At 47.4% G+C, this 18,949-nt stretch overlaps 1 protein-coding gene across 1 annotated transcript in view; it reads left to right on the top strand.

Moving 5' to 3' along the window:
• Positions 1-18,949, top strand: part of SUGP1 (SURP and G-patch domain containing 1) — a 29,536-nt gene that overhangs the window by 6,714 nt on the left and 3,873 nt on the right. The window contains exons 4-8 of the mRNA XM_065873299.1: positions 47-247; positions 2,598-2,721; positions 3,050-3,150; positions 4,107-4,230; positions 12,606-12,961. Coding sequence (XP_065729371.1) covers positions 47-247; positions 2,598-2,721; positions 3,050-3,150; positions 4,107-4,230; positions 12,606-12,961 — 906 coding nt within the window. The remainder of the gene's footprint in view (positions 1-46; positions 248-2,597; positions 2,722-3,049; positions 3,151-4,106; positions 4,231-12,605; positions 12,962-18,949) is intronic.

The raw sequence follows: 18,949 nt of genomic DNA, 5'->3' as shown, positions 1-18,949 counted from the left end.
CTGCACCACAGACCTTGAGTGTGGGTATCCTTCCTTGTATCCCAAGATGCCCGCCCGAGCGCGCCCGCTGCCCCGCCTCGTGTGCTCCCGCGCACCGGGAAGAGGCCCCCCCTCATCAGTAGCCCGCCGGGCCAGATGAAGAACTACGTGCACGCCAAGCAGCTGCCCGTGGCCAGCCGCCCGAGCGTCTTCCAGTCTCCTGACGAGGACGACGAGGAGGACTATGAACAGTGGCTGGAGATCAAAGGTGAGGGGCCGGGGCTGCTGCCCCCCTTCCACGGCTGCCCCTCCAGCTGCTCCAGCAGGGTCCACGGGCACCGGGGACAGCGCAGCCAGGGCTGTGGGGTGCTTGGGGCTGTGGTCAGGGGGTGCCTCCAGGCTGAGCCTTCAGGATGAGCGAGGTGAAGGAAGGGGTGGGGAGCAGAGCATGGGGAGCATGGAGGGGCCGCAGAGTGTGGGCTTCATCCTGGGAGCTGTGGGACCCACTGTCCACTTGTGTGGGGGCTGGCCTCCGGGGGGGCGTTCTCAGGGGAGCATTCACTTGTGCCCTCCTCATCCAGTACTAGAAGAGGAGCTCCTCAGTGCGGGTACTTGTCTCCACGAGTTTGGGCCAGAGGTATGAGCGTGCCGGTTGGAGGGCGTGCTCTCCTGCCCAGGGAAGGACAGTCATTGGCCTTGGGTGAGCCAGTTCCAGCCCCATGGTGGAGGAGGGCGGAGGAGGGTGGTGATGGTGGCACTCCTAGTGCATCCAGCCACGACCATATTCAGAACGAGACGTCGGTGCTGTGTGGAGAACGAGCTGTGTGAAGTCCTGGCCCTAGGCCACCTCTGCTCCAGGATGGCTAGCACAGTCATGTCTCCCTGACAGGACAGACTGAAGCGACCATATAATCATGCCATGACAGCCTCTAGGCCTCTTGTTCTGGATGAGGGTGCCGGCTTCAGGCCGTGCATCTAAACAGATCAGGGGCCAACCTCGAAGCTTGGAGCATTAGTCAGAATGGAGTCAGTGAGTGTGGTGTTCCCTCAGAGAGGGGCCCTGGCAGTTCAATGGTACCCTGCTGGGAACTGCTACTTTATGAGGGGCAGTGGGTGTCTCAAGGCCCTTGAGGCTTTTATGGCCTGCTGTTGATACAACCTCAGAAAAGCACCTGTGCTTGTAAAGTGATCAGGTCAGGGTCGTTGCCAGGCATGTGGGAGGAGGATGAGGCTTAGGGAAAAGGTAGACACAGAATGTCTCTGAGACCTCTTATAGGTCCTCCTTAGGCCACATGTTGTACCCCGCCACCCCAACCCTGTGAGCTTTCTGGCAGTACAAGCAGCAGGGGGAATAAGAGTGGCCACAGGCTCAGTGTCTGGCCCCATTGCCAGGAGGAGCAAACATTCCTAAGCACTGACTGACATCAAGAAATTTCTTCTGGGAGTTTTCATATGACGGATGTGAGCTGTATGGTGGCTGACAGTCTCAGAAACAGGCCAGCAGTAAATACAAAAGCAAGTTCCATGTGGCTCAAAGTGGAGACTAATACAAAAAAATATATATAAAAATTTATATGTGTGTGTGTATATATATATATATGTATATCTATATGTATATATATATATATGTATATATATATACACATATATATGTTTTGTTTGTTTTGTTTTTTTTGTCGGTACGCGGGCCTCCCACTGTTGTGGCCTCTCCCGTTGCGGAGCACAGGCTCCGGACGTGCAGGCTCAGCGGCCATGGCTCACGGGCCCAGCCGCTCCGCAGCATGTGGGATCTTCCCGGACCGGGCCACGAACCCGTGTCCCCTGCATCGGCAGGCAGACTCTCAACCACTGCGCCACCAGGGAAGCCCCCAAAATATATTTTTTAGTGGTGTTCACTGAAAGTGCTCTGAGTTAACAATTAAACCTGTTGCAATGAGTGTCCCTAGCTCCCAGATGTTGGTCTGGAAACACATGTTCTCACTCATGGAAACCAGGACTTCTTGGAGAAATGGCTGGCTCTAGGTCTGGGCAGGAAGCGTCTGAGATGATCCTGAAGTGCCCTGTCCCAGCAGGTATCGAGGAGGCCATCAGAGACTGGGGTCATGTCCAAAGGCCTCGGGAGTCAGCTTGAAGAGGCTCCACTGGCCACAGAGGGGGTGATTGAGCTTCTGTGATGATATTAATTGTGTTGGATTGAAACCCACTGGCATCTTAAAATCAGAGTTTGTAATGATATTTAAAAAAAAAACAATTTGTCTTTGAAGGATGAAAGGGAATTGATTTATTGTACTGAACACTGGTAAAGAAAGGGATTGAGCATTCCGCAAAAGGAGGGGGAGGGTGGCTATGTTTTCCAACATCTCCCTGCCAGCCTGGGGACTGGCTTGGCCTTTGGGAGGCTCACACACTTTTCTCCCTCCAGCATGTCTCGCAAAGGCTGTCTAGACCGACTCACCCCTCATCATGGTGCTTTGTGCATGGACCCGGGACGCCCGACAACCTCCCGCATTTCACCCTCTTCTCCCCCGACCCCTCTGTCCTTGTGGTCCGTAGAGAGAGTGTGCCTGTTGACTGTGGGGTGTGTGAGTTGAACCCCAGTACTGACAGCCTCCTTAAAGTTTCACCCCCAGAGGGAGCCGAGACTCGGAAAGTGATAGAGAAATTGGCCCGCTTTGTGGCAGAAGGAGGCCCCGAGTTAGAAAAAGTAGCTATGGAGAACTACAAGGATAACCCAGCATTTTCGTAAGTACTTCTGGGAGGGGAAGGCCACTGCTACTTAATGTTCTTGCCACATGTTAGTACATGCAGATGTTCTTGTAAAACCCTGGTGGTGACTGAAGCTGGCCGGGGCTGGGTGCTTACTTGCGTGGGCCAGATACTGTTCTGAGAGCTTTCTAATTCACACCAGAGGTAGCAAGGGGCCCCAGTGTGGTGTGGAGACTTATTTTTGGGCCCCATCGAGGTGTCTCTGCTCACCAGCTTGCTTTTGCACAGTATGTCTTCAGAAGCTGCATGGGTCCACCCATCCCCGTTGCTCATTTTCCACTCTTTGTTTTACAAAACTCTCCAGGTTTTTGCATGATAAGAATAGCAGGGAATTCCTCTACTACAGAAAGAAGGTGGCTGAGATAAGAAAGGAAGCACAGAAGTTGCAGGCAGCCTCTCAGAAAGGTAGGTGGCTGAAGAGGGTGGGAGGTTCTAGGGAGGCGTGTGGACAAACCACGCCCCAGGTGGAATCGGGGTTCCTTTCCTGGAACCCGTCGTGGTGTGGGGTGGCGTTGACAGTGCAGGTCTGTGCCCTCCCAGGGAGCTGGGGTCATGCTGGGACCAGCACTGCCCTCCCTGCCAGTGCTCTGAGACGAAATCTAAGGGTCAAGGTAAAGGTCAAGGTCATGTCCAGGAGCTCAGCCCTGTGCATGTAAGCGGGGCACAGGAGAGGAACATTCGCCCCTTGGTTCATGGTCATTTTCACAAGTGCTAATGAGCACCTGATGCGTGCTGGGCACTGAGGACACCTAGAGACAAATGCAGTGACTGACACTTGTCGAGGGGGGCCAGGAGACAAAAACGGTCAGCTGGTGGGATGAGTGTCGGGAGGGTGAGATGCTGCCTGGTCTCCAGCTGTAATGAAGTGAAACCCCAGCCAGGTGCTGGTGGGCAGCAGGGCGATTGATGTTTAAGCCAAATGTGGGCCACAGACGTTGGTTCATCATGTCTGTCACTCGCAGTCCCGTGCCCTGACCTTCTTCCCAGGAGAGGTGGGCCAGGCCCATCCCCCCATGTGACCTGGGGGGACAGCTGCCAGCAGAAAGACTGACGTGGGGATTCCCATCTCTCCTCCAGCCTGGACCCAGACTCTCCCTCACATTCTGTTCCCATGTCCCAGTGTGGGTCCAAAACCCCCAGACATATGGGGTGGGAAGGGGTCGGGTGTGGGGGGCAGAAGCTCAAGATATATTATTATATGAATTCAGGTGTTTGGTTCCAGTGCAGTAATCTGATTCCCATTTGCCTGTTTTTCTTTGTATTGTTCCTAAAATAAACCCCTCTTGTTGCCCGGGGTTCTTAGCAGAAATTAGGCTGTTGGGTGTGGTGAGTTGAGCTCAGTACTGACAGCCTGCTTAAAGTTTCACCCCCAGAGGATGAAGAGGTCAAGAACCTCGCAGAAAAGTTGGCCAGGTTCATAGCGGATGGGGGTCCCGAGGTGGAAACCATTGCCCTCCAGAACAACCGCGAGAACCAGGCATTCAGGTAAGCGGTGGGGGGGAACCCACTGGAGAGGTAACCTCTCACCCTAGTCACAGCTCCCCCGCTGAGAAAATGGGCTTGGTGTGGTATTGAGACGTGCTAGGGTCCCATGGCAAGAAGTTGGCAGGGCCAGGACTCAGGTCCAGGAGTTTCTGACCACAGAGTTTAGGCGTGCCACCGCATAGGCATTCCCCAAGTGCACATCGGTGCCCTGAATCATCTCTGAGGCAGGTGTGTGGGGACCTTTGGGGCCTTGTGTTTTCCAGGTGCCTCATGGAGAAAGTCTCTAGCACTTGCCTTGCTCCCTTGTAACAGAATAGGCCAGGCTCTCGAGCGGAAACTCACAGAAGTGTTGTTCACTGTTTGCATCCTGAGGGTCTCATCTTTACGACAAGGGAAATGGCAGGAAAGCAGGGAATGTGATACCTCAGGCTCTGGGGAGGGGGAACCCACAGCCTGTGTGCAGGTTCCACAGAGTGGGTGGGACAAGCATCCTGGCCTCCCTGCTGTCCCCAGCCACAAAGTCACACACCACTCCCTCAGGCTGGGTCTGTGCTCCCCCCGCTCTGTCATTCGTTGGGTGGGTTCAGCCCCAGCTCTTTGTGGGGGAAGGCGGGTCGGGGCGCTGGATGTTGGGGTGTGGGAGGGGTGGTCACTGCTGCAGGGCGGGGGCCGGCAGAGGTTTGTGAGGTGGACGCTGAACCTGTTGTGGAGGTGATGCACCCATGAGGACGCTTGGCCACGAGTAACACAAGTCCCCATTCAGTCAGTGAGGAGATGCGATGGCGCTTTTATCGAATGTGCTAGAGCAGCAGCCATCTGGGCTGGTCGATTCTGCAGCTCTAGACACCATCAGGGGCTCAGGAAGAAAGAAGAAGGTGTGGATGCTGGGCAGGCGGCCAGTAGCATCTACTACATGTGAGCCAGCGTGAGCTAGACATGGAACAAAGTGAAGGGCGTCTGGAGGGACTGCCACGCAGGAGTGAAGTGGCAGAGATGGCGGGCGCTGTGCCACCTTGGCGGGGGAGCAGGGTGAGCGTTGATGCAGTGCAGATGGGCCTTGGAGCCCGGCCGGGCTGGGTCCCGGAGGGCTCAGGTGTCCACTGAGAGCCTTTGGAGGGTCTGCATAGGGAGTGACAGGGTCAACTGTTCTTCCAGGATCATCTGGCCACAGTTGTGGAGGGTGGCCAGGCACACCAGGTTGAGGCACATGGGGGCAGAAGGGAACCATCGCGTGGGGCCGGGGGTGGGGAAGGGCTGCTGAGGGTTTCAGGTGTCCCTGTGTCTGGTACCTGGGCAGCTAGGAGCTTTCATGGGGGCTGTGGGGTGTTTGGGTCTAGAGTTCAGGAGACCCAGGATCTCCTCACAAAGTAGTGATATCGGCCACCACTCTGCACTACCCAAACCAGTGTTGCAGCGTTACGGTATAAGTCACTACGTCTTTTTTTTTCTTCTTCATTTACCTAAGTAAGTTTATTTAAACAGGAAACTTAGTGTACTGTCACTTAGCGTGACAAGAGCTGACAAAAAATCTATCTCAGGCAAAGTGGGCGAAGTAGTGGAATTCTGTACAAAACCCCCAGCGCAGGTGGCTCTCCCTGGTCACAGGGTCCCAGGGCTCAGCAGCTCCCTGGGGTCAAAGCGAAGAGACATTATCACCACAAGTGACTCCAGGCCCTCCCTGCAGCTCTTGCGCCTTGTGGGGGCATTACTGGCAGGCATCCAGCTTGTTGGGTGTGGCTTTGATGGAGGCTAGAGGGTGACTGCCACGGATGAGGACAGAGCCTGGGGGTGTCTGGCAGAGAAGTAGCTGAAGGTGACCAGCGTGGTCTGGGGGAGCTCATTTCAACACCAGAGCTGAACTACAGTTGGCACTCCGCACATTGGACCTGGGCAAGGCATGCAGGTTCATACCAAGCAGACTGTTTCATCTTCACATTGGGTCAGGTGCAAGGCAGCTCCCCTCACCCCAAATCTAACAGCCACCCGTGTTCCTGCCGCTCTGGGCCCTTCCCTTCTGATTTCCCAGCAGCTGTGAGTTTTGGGAGACAATTGTAATAGCTGTGCTCATCTGTAAAGAAGCTGGAAATGTCTGTTCCTTTGACCAGGCATTCTACTTCTGAGACGCCATCCCCAGAAATAATGTTATATATATAGCACTGTCATAGTCTTGAAAAATTAGTAACACAATGAAAGCCCAGCCCCAGTGGGCTAAACTCCTATAACTGCATCTCCCCAGTGGAATCGTGGCCATCGGAAGGCAAGTTGTTGAAGGTGGTAGCAGCCAGCACACCTCAAGCCACGTGTGACTCTAACACATCACCTGGGTGATCCATGTTGTTCTTTACAACAGCCTGGCGTGTTGGCCTTTAACAGGTGAGCAAGGCAAGGAGGCCAGTTGGTGGAGATGCCTTCACCACCATGCTACACTGCATTCTGACAGGAAAGCCTTATGTTGTCGGGTTAAGAAATTCTTAAAATATCAGGATACGGAAAATAGAATCACAGCTCTGTTCAAATAAATCTGCAGTGGAAAAAGTCTGGAAGGAAAAGACACTAAAGTGATAACTTTGGTTAACTCTGTGGGTGGGATTACACCAGTCAGAGGGGGTCTTCGTTGTAGAATCCCCTGCACCTGTGCCCGGGGCCCATAGTGAGCTGTTATGCTCCTCGCAGACAGGCATACCCATGGGGGGCTCTTGGGTGCTGCCTCTCAGAGCATCTCGGAGGAGAATCAGCATGAATCAGCAGCTGAGGCCAGGAAGAGGCAAGCTTGTGAGCCTAGAGGAGACCCACCCCGTTAGGAGCTGCCCCCCTGCCCCAGTGGGCGAATTCCCCAGTCTGCTTTTCTTGGAAGAACCAAATCACTTTAAATCCATGTCCTGGTTGCTATGAGTCTTTTTTAAATTCAGCCATCTGCTCCCTTCCCTCTTTGAACGACTTCTTGCTTTCGTCTCTTAATTTTTTTTAAGATGTTATTTTTTGAGCAGTTTTAGGTTCGCAGCAGAATTGAGGGGAAGCTACAGAGACTTCCCATGTGCCCCCTTCCCCGAAACATGCACAGCCTCCCCCATTATCAACAGCGCCCACCAGAATAGTATATTTGTTACAATTGATGAACCTACGTTGACACATCATGATCACCCAAAGTCTATAGCTAGGGTTCACTCTTGGTGTTGCGTATTCTATGGGTTTGGACAAATGCGTAATGACATGTATCCATCATTATGATATCATACAGAGTATTCTCACTGCCCTAATATTCCCTGTGTTCTGCGTGTTCATCCCTTTTTCCTCCCTAACCCCTGGCAACCACGTAGTTTTGTCTTTTCCAGAATGTCATATAATTGGACTCATAGTATGTTGCTTTTTCAGATTAGCTTCCTTCACTTAGTAATATGTATTTAGGGTTGCTCTGAGTCTTTTTGTTTTTGTTTTGTTTTGTTTTGCGGTACGCGGGCCTCTCACTGTTGTGACCTCTCCCGTTGTGGAGCACAGGCTCCGGACGCGCAGGCTCGGTGGCCATGGCTCACAGGCCCAGCCACTCCGCAGCATGTGGGATCTTTCCGGACCGGAGCACAAACCCATTTCCCCTGCATCGGCAGGCGGACTCTCAACCACTGCGCCACCAGGGAAACCCTCTGAGTCTTTTTTTGGCTTGATAGCTCATTTCTTTTTAGCACTTAATAATTTTCCATTGTCTGGATATACCGCAGTTTATTTACCTATTCACCTCCTGCAGGACATCTCGGTCGCTCCCAAGTTTTGGCAATTATGAACAAAGTTGTAAACATCAGTGTGCAGGGTCTTTGTGTGGACATAAATTTTCAACTCTTTTATACCAAGAAGTGTGATTGCTGGATTGTATGGTATATTTAGTTTTGTAAGAAACAGCCTAACTGTCTTCCAAAATGGCTTGTACCATCTGCATTCTCCGCAGCAACGAATGAGAGTTTCAGTAGCTCCATATCAACATTTGATGTTGTCAGTGTTTTGGATTTTGGCCGTTCTTATAGATGTGTAGTGATATTCATTGTTTTGATTTGCATTTTCCTGATGACATGAAGGGAAGTATCTTTTCATAATGCTTACTTGCCATCTGTAAATCTTTGGTGAGTCATGTGTTAAGGTCATTGGCCCATTTTTTTTTTTTTTTTTGGTGGTACATGGGCCTCCCACTGTTGTGGTCTCTCCCATTGCGGAGCACAGGCTCCGGACGCGCAGGCTCAGCAGCCGTGGCTCACGGGCCCAGCCGCTCCATGGCATGTGGGATCTTCCCCGACTGGGGCACAAACCCGTGTCCCCTGCATCGGCAGGTGGACTCCCAACCACTGCACCACCAGGGAAGCCCCCATTTTTTAATTGGCTTGTTTTTTTTATTGTTGGGTGTTGAGTTCTTTGTATATTTTGGATTTTTTTGTTTTTTTGTTTGTTTTTTTGTTTGTTTTTTTCTGGCTGTGTTGGGTCTTCATTGCTGCACGTGGGCTTTCTCTAGTTGTGGTGAGCGGGGGCTACTCTTCATTGCAGTACGTGGGCTTCTCATTGCAGTGGCTTCTCTTGCTGTGGGGCATGGGCTCTAAGCGTGAGGGCTTCAGTAGTTGCAGTGCATGGGCTCAGTAGTTGTGGCGCCCGGGCTTAGTTGCTCCATGGCACGTGGGATCTTCCCAGACCAGGGATCAAACCCGTGTCCCCTGCATTGGCAGGCGGATTCTTAAACACAGCACCACCAGGGAAGTCTCCTTTGTATATTTTGGATAACAGTCTTTATCAGTTGTGTCTTTTGCAAATATTTCTCCCAGTCTGTGGCTTTTTCTCCTCATTCTCTTGATGTTGTCCTTTGCAGAGCAGAAGTTTTTCATTTTAATGAAGTCCAGCTTATCAGTTGCTTTCATAGATCATGCCTTTGGTGTTGTATCTAAAAAGTTATTGCCATACCCAAGGTTACATAGGCATTCTCCTATGTTTTATAGTTTTATGTTTTACGTTCAGGTCAGTGATACATTTTTAGTTAATTTTTGTGAAGGTTATGAGGTCTGTTTCTGGATTCTTTGTTTGTTTGTGTTTTTTTTTGCATGTGGATGTCCAGTTTCAGCACCATTTGTTGAAAAGGCTGTCTTTGCTCCATTGTATTGCTTTTGCTCCTTTGTCAAAGAACAGACTATGTGTATGTGGATCTGTTTCTGGGCTCTTTGTTCTGTTCTGTTGATCTCTTTGTCCATTCTTTCACTGATACCCCACTGCCTTGATTACTGTAGCTTTACAGTAAGTCCCGAAGTCAGGTAGTATCAGTCCTCCAACTTTGTTCTTCTTCTTCAGTATTGTGTTGGCTATTGTGGGTTGTTTGTCTCTTTATATAAGCTCTAGAATGAGTTTGTCAGTATCCACAAAATAAATGATTTTGACTGGAATTGCATTGAATCTAGAAATCAAGTTGGGAATAACTGACATCTTGATAACATTGAGCCTTCCTATCTTTGAACAAGGAATAGCTCTTCATTTATTTAGATCTTCTTTGAATTCATTCATCAGAGTTTTTTAGTTTTCCTCATATAGATCTTGTACATATTTTGTTACCCTTTACCTAAGTATTTTATATGGGGGAATGCTAATGTAAATGGTATTGTGTTTTTAGTTTCAAGTTCTACTTGTTCATTGGTGGTATATAGGAGAGTGATGGACTTCTGTATTTTAACCTTGTATCCTGCAACCTTGCTATAATACCTTATTAAGTTCCAGGGTTTTTTGGTCTATTCTCCCATCTGTGTTTTTTATTTTTATTATTTGTCGCGCCTCGTGGCTTGCAGGATCTTAGGTCCCCAATCAGGGATTGAACCTGGGCTCTCAGCAGTGAGAGTGCAGAGTCCTAACCACTGGACCACCAGGGAAGTCCTTCATGTGTTTTTTTTATGTAGACGATCATGTTATATTTCCTTCTTCTCAGTATACCTTCTACTTCCTTTTCTCATCTTATTTCATTAGTTAGAACTTCCAGAATGATGATGAAAAGCATTGGGGAGGTGGGATATTCTTGGCTTGTTTCTGTTCTTAGTGGAAAAGCTTGAGGTTTCTCATCATTAAGTATGATGTTAGCTGTAGGTTCTTTGTAGATATTCTTTGTCAAGTGGAGGAAGTTCCCCTGTACTCCTAGTTTACTGAGAGTTTTTCTCATGAATGGGTATTAGATTTCATTAAACACTTTTTCCACAGTGGTTGATAATGATCATGTGATTTTTCTTTTTTAGCCTGCTGACCTGATGGATTACATTACTTGATTTTTTCTTTTCTTTTCTTTTATTCATTTGTTTATAGTTTTTGGCTGCATTGGATCTTCACTGCAACACGTGGGCTTTCTTTAGTTGCGGCGAGCAGGGGCTACTCTCTGTCGCAGTATGCGGGCTTCTCATTGCAGTGGCTGCTCTTGTTGCAGAGCATGGGCTCTAGGCACGCGGGTTTCAGTAGCTGTGGCACACGGGCTCAGTAGTTGTGGCTCGCAGGCTCTAGAGCGCAGGCTTAGTAGTTGTGGCACACGGGCTTAATTGCTCTGCGGCATGTGGGATCTTCCCGGACCAGGGCTCGAACCCACGTTCCCTGCATTGGCAGGCAGATTCTTAACCACTGCGCCACCAGGGAAGCCCACATTACTTGATTTTCAAATGTTGAACCAGTCTTGCCTGCCTAGAATGAATCCCACTTGGTTGTGGTGTCTATTCTTTTTATACATTAGTGGATTAGGTTTGCTAATATTTTGTTGAGGATTTTTACATCTGTGTTCATGAGAGATGTGGGTCTATAGTTTTCTTTTCTTGTAATGTTTTTGTCTGGTTTTGGTATGAGGGTAACTGAGTAAGTTAGGAAGTATTCTCTCTGCTTCTATTCTCTGAAAGGGATTGTACAGAATTGGTATAATTTCTACCCTAAATGTTTGGTGAAATTCACCAGTGAACTTTTGGAAGGTTATTAATTACTGATTCAATGTATTTAATAAAAATAGGCCTGTTCAGATTGTCTAGTTCTTCTTGTGTGAGTTTTGGCAGATTGTACCTTTCAAAGAATTGGCCCCTTTCATCTGGGTTATCAAATTTGTGGGCATAGAGTTGTTCATAGTAATCTGTAGTAATTTTAATGTCCGTGGGATCTGTAGTGATGGCCCCTCTTTCTTTTCTGTTGTTAGTAGTTGGTGTCCTCTCTCTTTTTTTCTTAGCTTGGCTAGAGGCTTAACGATTTTGTTGATCTTTGTTTCTTTTAACTTTTACAAATGTTCCACACTGGGTTTTCTGAAGGGTGTACATGCTTGAACCATGACCCAGGAATACAAAGATGACACAGTCTCCCCATCCCTCCATCCCACCCTAGGATGTTAGCGGGATTGGGAGTCCTCCATCCCTCTCCCATTTCTGGCGTAGACATGTAGAAATAGTCTGTGGATTTGTTTTCTGCTAACTTCCTTTTTTTTTTTTTTTTTAACTTCCTTTTATACAAAAGGAATTTACAGCATCCTCGAGCCTGCATTTTGCTTTTGTATTACAGCATTGTGCCGTGACTGTCTTTCCAGGTTCATGAGTGCAAGTCTAGCCCCTTCTTGTCAAGGGCTTTGTAATCTCTGCTGTGCACGGGTTTTGCTATGTGGAACTGGGCTGTGACTCTTCCCTCTGGTGTGGACTCTAGAAGTGGGACTGTTGGCTCAATACATGCATAGTCTGAGAGATGCTGGACAGGTGCAGAAGGAGCTGCAGCCTCTGCTGGCTCTGAACCCAGCACCTCCTGCTCTGCACTTGGGGACCAACAGCTACCAGCAAGGCTGCTAGTGAGCTCCCTGTCTGTTCTGATGTTTAGTGTCTTTGTTTTGTCTCTGTCCACTGTTGATGCCTCTCAAGGGTGCATCAGAAAGGAGCACAAATACGCCCAGCTGTCAGGTTTGGGACAAATCCTGCCCCTTTTGGCACCAGGTGTCTCTCGCAACTCAGGATTTCTTGGTTTGTAGGCACTGGTGCACTCATCTAGGACAGCAGGGGAAGAAGCCTGGCAGAGCCTGGGGAAGGTCTGAGAGAGCCCACACCTTTTTCTTTGAAGCAGGGGATCAGTGATATTGTGACGGGCATCCAGTAAAGATGGGGTAGGGGCTTGCAGTGGCCCTCAGCTCACAGGAACAGCATCATGACAGGCTGTGGCCATGTCACACTGTTCCTCTAGTTTGGGCCACCAGCAGCCACTGAGGCCTGGCAGGGCAGGGGTCACGATAGAGACCTCCATCTTGGCATGACCCTGAAGTGACCTAGCTGGCCCCAGTGTGCCTACACAAGGCCCGAGCTTCTTCTGCCCTAAATCAGGGGTACGGGGCTGAGGCCCAATGACGGTGTGCCCCCCACTCTCTTTTGCAGCTTTCTGTATGAACCCAACAGCCAAGGGTACAAGTACTACCGCCAGAAGCTGGAGGAGTTCAGGAAAGCCAAGGCTGGTCCCACGGGCACCCCCACGGCACCTGACCTCGGACTGAAGCGCAGATCTCCTCCTGAGACCCCGTTGGGGTCCATGCCCACCGCCACTGCCTGCCCTACCTCATCTGCCCCCTTGCCCAACGTCAACCCATCTTCAGCTGCCCCAGGGAAGCCGGCCACCACAGCCAACATGAAGAGGAAGCGAAAGAGCCGGTGGGGTCCTGAAGAGGACAAGGTGGAGCTCCCGCCTGCCGAGCTGGTGCAGAGGGACGTGGATGCTTCTCCCTCACCTCTGTCAGGTGGGCCGACCCCCTCCCTCAGCCTCCTGGGGAGGGTCTGGCATCTTTCACTGAGCGTAATGTTTTCAAGGTTCATCTGTGTTGAAGCACATGTCAGAATTTCATTTATTTCCACAGCTGAATAGAATTCCAGTGTACGGATAGACAGCCTTTTGTTTATCCATTCATCAGTTGTTTAGAAGCTTGGGTTATTTTCACTTTTTGGCGATTGTGAGTAGTGCTGCTGTGAACACTGGCCTACAAATACCGTTCAGACCCCTGATTTTGATTCTTTTTTGTATATACCTAGGAGTGGAATCACTGGGTCTTCCGGTAATTCTGTTTCACTTATTGAGGAATTGCCAAACTGCATCCTGCAGCAGCTGCACCATTTTACATTCCTATCAGCGGTGCACAAGGGTTCCAGTTTCTTCTCATTCTCGCCTTATATAGCTCTTCTAATAAGTGTAAAGTGAAATCAAATTGTAGTTTTGATTTGCATTTCCCTAATGACTAATGGTGTTGAGCATCTTTTCGTGTGTTATTGGTCAGTGTATAGTTTAGTTGGAGAAATGTCTGTTTTAGCCCTTTACCCATTTTTTAATTGGGTTGTATGTCTTTTTGTTATTGAGTTGTAGGAGTTCTCTAAATGTTTTAGATATTAACCCCCATTCAGATACATGATTTGCAAAAATTTTCTCTAGTTTTATGGGCTGTATTTTCATCCCCTTAATGTCCTTTGATACACAGAAGTTTTAAATTTTAATGAAGTGCAATTTTTTTTTTCTTTTGTTGCCTGTGATTTTGGTCTTAAGAAACCATAGCCACATCCAAAGTCTTGAAGATATGCCCCTATGTTTTCTTTTAAGAGTTTTATAGCTTTAGCTCTTAAATTGAATTAATTTTTATATATGTTATAAGGTAAGCGTCCAACTTCATTTCTTTAAATATGGAGATCCAATTTTCCCAGCACCATTTGTTGAAGAGACTATTGTTCTTTCTGCATTGAATGGTCTCTTGACACCCTTGTCAAAAATCCCATAGATGTAAAAGTTTATATTGGGACTCTCTGCTCTATTACACTGGTTTATATATCTGTCCTCATGCCAGTAGCACACTGTTTTGATTACTGTAGCTCTGTGGGAAATTTTGAAATCGGGAGTGTCAGTCTTCCAACTTTGTTCATCTTTCTCACGCTTTGGCTATTCGAGGTCCTTTGAATTTTTGTATGAATTTTCAGATGGGCTTTTCCATTTCTGCAGAAATCATTGTTGGGTTTTGATAGGGATTGTATTCATCTATAGATTGCTTTGGGAGGTATTGACATGTTAACATTTTACGTCTTCCAATCTGAGAACATTGGATAGCTTTCCATTTACTTGGGTTTTCTTTAATTTCTTTCAATGTGTTTTGTCTTTCTGTTGTACAAGTCTTATACCTCTGTTAAGTTTATTCCTAAGTGATTTACTCTTTATGATGCTGTTGCAAATGGAATTTTTTAAAAATTTCCTTTCTGGATGATTTGTTGTTAGTATAAGAAATACAACTGATTTTTTTGTGTGTTGATTATGTATCTTCTTTCTTTTGCTAAATTCATTTATCAGGGTAACAGTCTTTAGGGTTTTCTACACGTAAGATCATGTCATCTGCAGATAAGGATAGTTTTACTTCTTCCTTTCCAACTTGGATGCCTCTTATTTCTTTTTCTTGCCTAATTGCTCTGGCTAGGATTTCAGTACTGTGCTGAACAGAAGTGGTGAAAGCAGGCATCCCTGCCTTGTTCCTGATCTTAGGGGGAAAGCTTTTGTTCTTTCACCATTGAGTATGATGTTGTTGTATGTTTTTAATAGATGACCTTTGTCATGTTGAAGAAGTTCCCTTCTGTTCCTAGTTTATTGAGTTTTTATCATGAAAAAGTGTTAGGTTTTGTCAAGTGCTTTTTCTGCATCAATTGAAATGATCATGTGGGTTTTTCCCCTCATTCTATTAATGTGGAGTATTACATTGATTGATTTTTGTATGATGAAACCACCCTTGCATTCCTGGAATAAATCCCCCTCTGTTGTAGTAAATAATTAGTTTACTAATTATTTATATGCTGATGGATTTGGTTTGCTAATATTTTGTTGCAGATTTCTGTCTGCATTTATACTCATAAGGATTATTGGTCTGTAGATTTCTTATGTTGTCTTTGTCTGCTTTTGGTATCAGGATAATGCTGACCTCATAGAATGAGTTAGGAAGTGTGTCCTGCTTTAACTTTTTGGAGGAATTTGAGAAGAATTGGTGTTAACTCTTCTTTTAAATCTTGGGTAGAATTTACCAGTGCATTTATCTGGTTCTGGGCTTTTCTTTGGTGGGCTGGAGGGGAGAGTTGATTATTGATTCAGTCCCCTTACTTGTTATAGGTCTATTCAAGTTTTCTGTTACTTCTTGAGTTAGTTTTGGTAGTTTATGCCGTTCTAGGTGATCCAGTTTGTGCCATTCTGAGTATTGTGATGAAATCTTGTGCTGTCTGTTCCACCCTGCCTGGGATGTGAATCATCCCTTTGACCAGCATATCCCACCCATTAGTCACCAGTAGTCACTCGGTTATCAGATTGACTGTCATGGTATTGCAGTGTTTATGTTCAAATAATCCTTATTTTATTATTTTACTTAATAATGGCCTCACAGCACAGAGTAGTGATGCTGGCAATGTAGACATTCTAGAGAGAAGCCGTCAAGTATTTCCTTTAAGTGAAAGGGTAAAAGTTCTTGACTTAGGCTGAGGTCTCTAAGATCTATGGTAAGAACAAATCATCTATCCACGAAATTGTGAAGAAGGAAAAAGAAGTTTGTGCTAGTTTTGCTGTCGTACCTCAGACTGCGAAAGTTATGGCCACAGTGTGTGCTGAGTACTTAGTTAAAATGGAAAAGGCATTACATTTGTGATAAGATATTTTGAGAAGGAGAGAAAAACCACATTCACATAACTTTTATAATAGTATGTTGTTATAACTGTTCTCTTTTTTTTTTTTTTCTGTTTTATTATTAGCTATTGTCATTAATTTCTTACTGTGCCTAATTTATAAATTAAACTTTATCATACGTATGTATGTATGTATAGTATACATGGGGTTCAGTACTATGTGTGGTTTCAGGCATCTACTGGGGGGATCTTGGAATGTATCCCCTGCAGATAAAGTGGACTGCTGTATCCCCCTATTGTTTTAGTAGTTGAGTCTTTTCTGTTTTTTTCTTAGGCAGTCTAACTAAAGATTTGTCCATTTCGTTGGTCTTTGCAAGAAACCAACTTTTGGTTTCATTGATTTTTCTCTCGTATTTTGTATTTCCTGTTTGTTTTATCTCCATTCTAATCGTTATTTCCTTCATTCTGCTTGCTCTGGAATTAGTTTGCTCTTCTTTTTCTAGTTCCTTAAGATGTAGAGTTAGGTATTGATCAGAGGTCTTTATTTATTTAACTATCTATCTATTTATTTATTTATGGCTGCATTGGGTCTCCGTTGCTGCACGCGGGCTTTCATTAGTTACGGCGAGCTGGGGCTACTCTGTTGCGGTGCACGGGCTTCTCATTGCGGTGGCTTCTCTTGTTCCGGACCTCGGGCTCTAGGCATGCGAGCTTCAGTAGTTGTAGCACACGGGCTCAGTAGTTGTGGCATCTGGGCTCTAGAGCACAGGTTCAGTAGTTGTGGTGCACGGGCTTAGTTGCTCCGCAGTGTGTGGGGTCTTCCCAGAGCAGGTCTCGAACCCGTGTCCCCTGCATTGGCAGGCGGATTCTTAGCCACTGCACCACCAGGGAAGCCCTATCTTCTTTTTTAACGTGAGCATCTACAGCTATACATTTCCCTCTTGGCACTGCTTTTGCTACACCCCAGAAGTTTTGGTGTGTGCTGCGCTGTTGTGTTCATTCATCTCTAAGCATTTTCTGATCTCTTGTGATTTCTTCTTTGACCCATTTGTTGTTTAGGAGAGTGTTTAATTTCCACGTTTGTGAGTTTTCCAGTTTTCCTTCTATTACTGATTTCTGGCTTTATTCCATTGTGATCAGAAAAGATACCTGGTATGATTTGTCTTTTAAAATTTATTAAAATTTGTTTTGTAGCCTAACAAATGATCTATCCTGGAGAATGTTCCATGTGTACTTGAGAATACTGTGTATTCTGGTGTTGTTGGATTGCATGTTCTATAGATATCTATTAGGTCTGGTTGGTTTATAGTGTTGTTCAGTCCTCTATATCCTTACTGATTTTCTGTCCATTATTTAAAATAGGGTATTGAAATCTCTAACAATTACTATGGAACTGTTTATTTCTCCCTTCAGTTTTGTCAATTTTTGCTTCATTTGGGGCTCTGTTGTTAAGTCTGTGTATATATTTAATTGTTATATCTTCTTTCTGTATCAAATCTTTGTAAATATATAACATCCTTCCTTGTCTCTCATAAACCTTTTTTGATTTAAAGTATATTTTATCTGATACTAGTATGGCTAGTGCAGCTCTGTCTTGGTTACTATTTGCTTGAAATTTCTTTTTCCTTCCTTTGACTTTCAACCTACTTGTGTCTTTGTATCTAAAGTAAGTCTCTTACAGACAGCATATAGATAGTCCTGTTTTCTCCCTTAAGCTTTAAAGTACTTGGATTCAGTTTTGTCATAGAAAGCTCAGGAAACGCACAGTGATGAGAACAATTATTGCTACAGTCAATTTTGCACAGTGATCTCCAGCTTCTCCCTCCTTGACAGCAGTTTCAGGGACAGCCAACGTGTGGCCTCATTTCTCATTTTCTACCACAAACCCATAAGGGTGGGGGTCTGTTGTCATCACATTTTGCAGATGATGTTGGTGACTGTTAATTGGCCGTCTCATGTCGTCTGTCTGACTCCCTCACCACGCAGCCTGCAGCACGGGCAGAACTCTCTCAACCTCCCTCACCCCTGACTTCACTGGAGCTGGACACACAGGCACAAAGAAGAGCCATATATGCCCTGGCGCCAACACCCACATTTGCCACACAAGGATGGGCTGAGGGGGAAGGCATCTCCCCCAGGTCACAGGGCTGGCCTGGCCTGTTGGCCCTGCCCGCCCAGCTCTGATAGTGGTCTCTGGCTGAGTGCCTCCCTTGGCCAAAGAGAAAAGCTACTGACTGAAAAGTCTCGTACTCCCTGGGGCTCTAGATAGCACTTCTACCCAGGGTTGAGGGTGCCTAGGGTCAGATTGCTGCTCAAGTGCCAATCCTGGTGCCCGCTGTAAAGGAGGGTGCTCAGATGTGAGGGCTCTTCTGACGCACGCACACCCCCGCCTCTGAGATCATGTCCGCAAGGTCCAGCCCCAGCTGCCAGGTCCTTCACATTCTAGGGGACAAGTACAGGCTCTGAAGTCTCAGGTTCAGATTCAAGCCCCACTGGCCCACATTGTCCCCAGGGGAGCGTGGGCAGCCCCCACCTGCCTGCTCACTGGTGAAGTCGCCCAAGGAGGAAAGGGACTGTGGACGTGATCCAGGCACACAGCAGGCTGCTCAGACCTTGGCTCCCTTGCTCTCTCCATGGGGCTCTCCAACATCTTTCAGAGCCCCCATAGACCGAGGAGGGATTGGTGTGCAATCTTAGGGTCCAGGAGCACCTGCGGGTGGTTCTTGCAGGCGACGACCCAGCCCCGTTGAGCTGGGAAGACCTGGCTCTTTCCATCCCCCCAGAGGGGCCTCTGCACCCTGTTCTGCCTAGCTTCTTCCCCAGGAAGCCACCACCTGAGGGGTGGTTGTTTCCACCACCCAGATGGGGCCATTGCAGCATCTTGATGTGAGTTAGCGTTGCAGGCTCCAGCCAAGCTCCAAAGGGGATGCCAGCTTAAATGTCAGTTGCTTTAAAGATGGTTGGCTGCTTCCCCAGAAGGAGCTAACAGAACCACGCAGCTGAGTCTTCTGCCAGACTCCAGACCTGTGTGTCTACATAAGGTATCTGCTCACCGTGGGGCTTACTTCCAAGAGCCTGTGTGCAAGCATTTCTAGCTT

Source organism: Phocoena phocoena, chromosome 3 (genome assembly GCF_963924675.1).
Source record: "Phocoena phocoena chromosome 3, mPhoPho1.1, whole genome shotgun sequence".
Taxonomy (NCBI): Eukaryota; Metazoa; Chordata; class Mammalia; order Artiodactyla; family Phocoenidae; genus Phocoena; species Phocoena phocoena.
This window is presented reverse-complemented; position numbering and strand designations above follow the sequence as displayed.